This window comes from Sebastes fasciatus, chromosome 23 (assembly GCF_043250625.1).
Source record: "Sebastes fasciatus isolate fSebFas1 chromosome 23, fSebFas1.pri, whole genome shotgun sequence".
Lineage (NCBI taxonomy): Eukaryota > Metazoa > Chordata > Actinopteri > Perciformes > Sebastidae > Sebastes > Sebastes fasciatus.
The window spans coordinates 15,017,820-15,022,337 of record NC_133817.1 but is presented as its reverse complement, the minus strand read 5'-3'; the positions used below and the strand labels follow the sequence as shown (position 1 = coordinate 15,022,337).

At 37.0% G+C, this 4,518-nt stretch overlaps 1 protein-coding gene across 2 annotated transcripts; it reads left to right on the top strand.

Annotated features, from left to right (window-relative positions):
• Positions 1-26: 26 nt before the first annotated feature.
• On the top strand, positions 27-3,611 carry ucn3l (urocortin 3, like). 2 transcript variants are annotated; one of them, XM_074625208.1, is made up of 2 exons: positions 27-377; positions 1,980-3,611. In XM_074625208.1, the coding sequence occupies exon 2, from the start codon at positions 1,988-1,990 to the stop codon at positions 2,453-2,455; it is 468 nt and encodes a 155-aa protein (XP_074481309.1). In that variant the 5' UTR covers positions 27-377; positions 1,980-1,987; the 3' UTR covers positions 2,456-3,611. The 2 variants fall into 2 exon arrangements, with proteins under 2 accessions (XP_074481309.1, XP_074481308.1); XM_074625207.1 differs by having other exon boundaries at positions 33-377; positions 1,977-3,611.
• The last annotated feature ends 907 nt before the right edge of the window (positions 3,612-4,518 follow it).

The window sequence follows — 4,518 nt, the reverse complement described above, 5'->3', positions numbered from 1 at the left end:
CTGGTTTCCACCGACAGGAGGTCACATTTACCAAGTCATTATTATTTTTTTTATTTACCACTACATCACTTGCATCCCAACCAATGGGGATAGTTCAGAGCAAACCCAACTGTCAACGGGATGACGTTGTTGCTGGCGTAGTTGCTGCAGTTTGATGGCTCCTACTAAATGCATGCAGTGGGAATGGACGAGCAAGACACACAAGAGCCGGTCAGACAGTGCGCGCTGCTGACCTCCCGCACACACTTATCACTTCATCAGGATTTCCTTATCACATTTTCACTCCAGAGGATTTCTGCCTGTTTGGGTTTTTCTTTGCAGGGGACACGTGTTGGCTGACCTCTCTTAACTGTTTTCGTTATTATAGGACACGAGTGGTAAGTTGTGCGAAAATTATTGCTTACATGTGTGTTGCCTTTTAAACCATTGCCATGTGGTCCAAAATAGACATTAAATAATGTTTTTGTGCGACACTTTTCTGAAGCTGAACTTCTTAAAACAAGATATTAGAGTCCTGAAACCCCTATTTTAATGAGAAAAGAGAGATTATAATAGTGTCCAGGAGACCATTTCGCTCTATTTCATTGTAAATTAACATGTTTAGTTATTGTGAGAGCAATGTTACACACCAAAAAACTGACAATAACCTGATATTTTCAGGTGGAATTTCATTCATTCATTCATTCATTCATTCATTCATTCATTCATTCTCACTGTGCAATATCATTTTCCACTTGAGCAATTTTGTTAATAGTCTGTTTATTGTCAATACTGTATATACTGCTCCTATTTTTTATACTTCCTTCTATTTAAATGGTTCATATTTTGTTACACTTTGTTTAGTTCTTTTTTTTTTACTGTGTTAGCTGATGCATCTTGTTTTTTTGCATTATCCCCCTTTGCTGCTGTGCACTGCAAATTTCCCCACTGCGGGACTAATAAAGGAATATCTTATCTTATCTTATCTTTAATGTTCTTGTGCGACACTTTTCTGAAGACACAAGCTGAGCTTGCTCTTCTTAAAACAAGATATTAGAGTCTTGAAACCCTATTTTAATGAGAAAAGAGAGATTATAATAGTGTTGAGGAGACCATTTTGCTCTATTTCAATGTTTAGTTATTGTGAGAGCAATGTTAAGACTGATTATTATAAGATCCACTTTATTCTCACTTGTTTTAAGAAAAAAATTTAAGAAAAATGTATTTATTTATATTAAAAATAAAAATATGTTGCGGACACTGAGATGTTAAGATTTTAAAGACAGAAAAAAAAATGTCTTAAAAAGTGAATATTTTCTTCCCCTCGCTTAGGGACTGTAAAAAAAAAAAATTGTTGAAAAAAAAAATGTCTTAAAGGTCCCATATCATGCTCATTTTCAGGTTCATACTTGTATTTTGTGTTCCTACTAGAACACGTTTACATGCTGTAATGTTAAAAAAAAACTAGATTTTCCTCATACTGTCAGCCTAAATATACCTGTATTTACCCCTCTGTCTGAAACGCTCCTTTTTAGCGCATTTTGACGGAATTGCAACATAATTTCGTTGCTAGGTAACAGTTTGGGTTCATGTGTACTTCCTGTCAACTGTTGACATTCACATACACTGCAACCAGGAATAAACTGGGACACATTTAGAATGTTAACGTTTAAAACTGTTTAATGGTCTAAATATTATATATTTGTGACATCACAAATGGACAGAAATCCTGACAGCTTGTTTCAAATGCACAATTTCTAAATACGGGCTGTATGTGTTTCTCCGTATATTGAGCGTTTTGATAGTTTAACGGTATTTATATAGCACTTAAACCTACTTTATAATATAAAAGACATGAAAATCTCACTTTTTACAATATGGAACCTTTAAAAAGTGAATATTTTCTTCCCCTCGCTTAGGGACTGTAAAAAAAAAAAAATATGTTGAAAAAAAAAAAATGTCTTAAAAAGTGAATATTTTCTTCCCCTCGGTCCCAGAAGACAACAGCATGCTGTCGTGCCTGAAGACCCTGCTGCTGCTCTCGGTCCTGTGCACGCCGACCTCCAGCCTGTGCCTCCGCCTCTACAACACCCGCACCGACCTCCTGTGCGACGACCAGATGGCAGTCCGGGTCCGGAGCGACGTGGACGGCGGCTGGGGGTCCCTCCTGCAGTCCGCAGAGTATCTCTCCTCCTCTTCCTCCACCTCCTCCTCGTCTTCTGCCTCCTCCAGCCGGGAAAAAAGGACTTCAAGTCCCGCGAACTACCGCTTCATGAGCCGGACGAAGCTCAGAGGGCAGATGCTCCGCAACAGCAGCAGCAGCAGCAAAGGAGACCGGAGGAGCAGGCTGACCCTGTCCCTGGACGTCCCCACCAACATCATGAACGTCCTCTTCGAAGTCGCCAAGGCCAAACACCTGCGCGCCAAGGCGGCCGAGAACGCGCGCCTGCTGGCTAAGATAGGACGCAGAAAGTGAAACATGTGTGTTGGACAACTTATAGATTTAAAAACAGCCATGACCAGTGTTGGCCTATCCTCGTTACTTCAAATGTAATGACTTCTTAAAGTAATGCTTTATTGATTTGTTTCTCAAAAGGGAAGATTGTTTTCTTTCCCACTCACATTACAGGTAAAAAGAAGCATTTCTTTATAGAATTGAGTTGCTCTCATGTGAAAGGTCCTTGGAAAGTTCTTCTTCTTATTATTATTATTATTTTGCTCATCAAAAACACCTTGGAAACCTCCATTTTTTTATGTGACTCAATGAAACTTTGTGACTAAAGTTGGATGATGATTCTCTATTTTTTGTTTTTTGGACAACTCAGCTTTAAACTCATTATTATACAATATTTGGCTGATATAGAGTAAAATTTACAGAGTTAAACTACTCTTAAATTAACTTTTAAAGTTGTATTTATGTTAAAGTTTTGCCTTTGTGGTGAGAATAATCCATGTCTTTTATGCACTTATCAGAAATGTTGTAGCAACTGTCTTAAATCAAGACATAATAAGACCAAGAGCAATATGGATGATGTAGTTTTACTTGTTTCAAGATGTGATTTGGTCATTTCAGGCAAGTAAACACAAGGAACCTTTGGCAGATTCCTTTCAAAACTGAAAAGATTTGCAGACTTTTACATTTTTAACTTTCAGAATGAAGATGGATTGCAGCAAAGCAAGACTGCTTTCAGTAAAGACGAGCCCTTAGATTTTCTTTGTCAGTAAAATTAATGTTTGATGTGTTGTCCCAAAGTCATCAAATTTAAAAATTTTCACTAAACAAGAGTTGTGATGACATCCTTAGCAAAAGACCAATGACATGTTTTGTAACTCTGCTGCATAATCATACCATTATTTGATATCATGATGTTTTTATCTCTTTGCTGCTTCGTTTATTTAATTATTAAGAGGTTTGCTGTTCAGAAGTTCACATGGGAGCCTATAATGATTCCAGATTCTTGTGTGAAACACCAACAGTGGGAAAAAACACAACACTGACTCTGAAATACTGTACAAATCAACTGCAAGATCATATACAAATACAGTAAAATGCAAGTGCATGAGAATGTATGTGTTCATCAGATGTCTGTTATTTTTATACTCAAAATAAAGGATTATTTTTCCTCAAATAAAGCAGATGTAACTAACTACATTTGGCATTTTGAACAATGTGATCCATAAAATATTCCTATAAGTATTCCTTTACTATTCATAAGGCTAATACAGAGCCTGACTGATACATCAGTAGTTCACCTGTCTGAGACGAGACTCAAGACACACAGCAATGTCGACATCTTGTGGACATTTGACCTAAGAACACACCATGTTGTGGGTCAGCTCTGCAGTTGTGCATCCCACAGGTCACTGCTGATCTGATGAATAAATTACATTGAATGTCCAAATACATTCCCATGTCCATACTGTCCTCCAATAGGTTGAATTACTAATCACGAGGCAAAGTGAGTAACAGTTCTGGGACCCCAAACAATACTCCAGGTTCACTGTGGCAGTTAGATTACTTGCAAATTTGTCTTGGAATACAAACGCAAAATATAAAGTATAATAAAAAAGTCAAGCATTTTTCCCCCTTTTTTAGATGGTTCATATTCCTAAATAAATGTGTGTTTGACGCATTATCACAAACTAAACGACACAAAATCAACCTGGCACATGGATTTATCGCAGCATAGCGGTAGGTTTTAGAGCACAGTAAGTTGACATACAGTGGGTAAAGAAAAATTTAAATCCTTATTTCTAAATGCATAAAATTATTTTCTGATAAATTAAATGTTTGTATGCTTTACACTTAATTTAATTTAGTATTTTGGACACCCAAAAAAATGCAGTGTGGTGACTCCATTTCGCTCAATTAAAATTACTGAATATACTTATGTTTTAATAATTGTTACCAATCCTAATGAAGGATTTAATGCACATGTATGGGTGATATATCTAGTATGAACAGACTGTACTGTGTAATGTTTGTTGTCAACAGCGCCCTCTTCAGGTCATGACGCGGCAACGTGTTGACGTCATGTC

Coding starts and splice junctions, on each gene's coding strand:
- ucn3l (XM_074625208.1), top strand. CDS start 1,988: ATGCTGTCGTGCCTGAAGACCCTGCTGCTGCTCTCGGTCCTGTGCACG.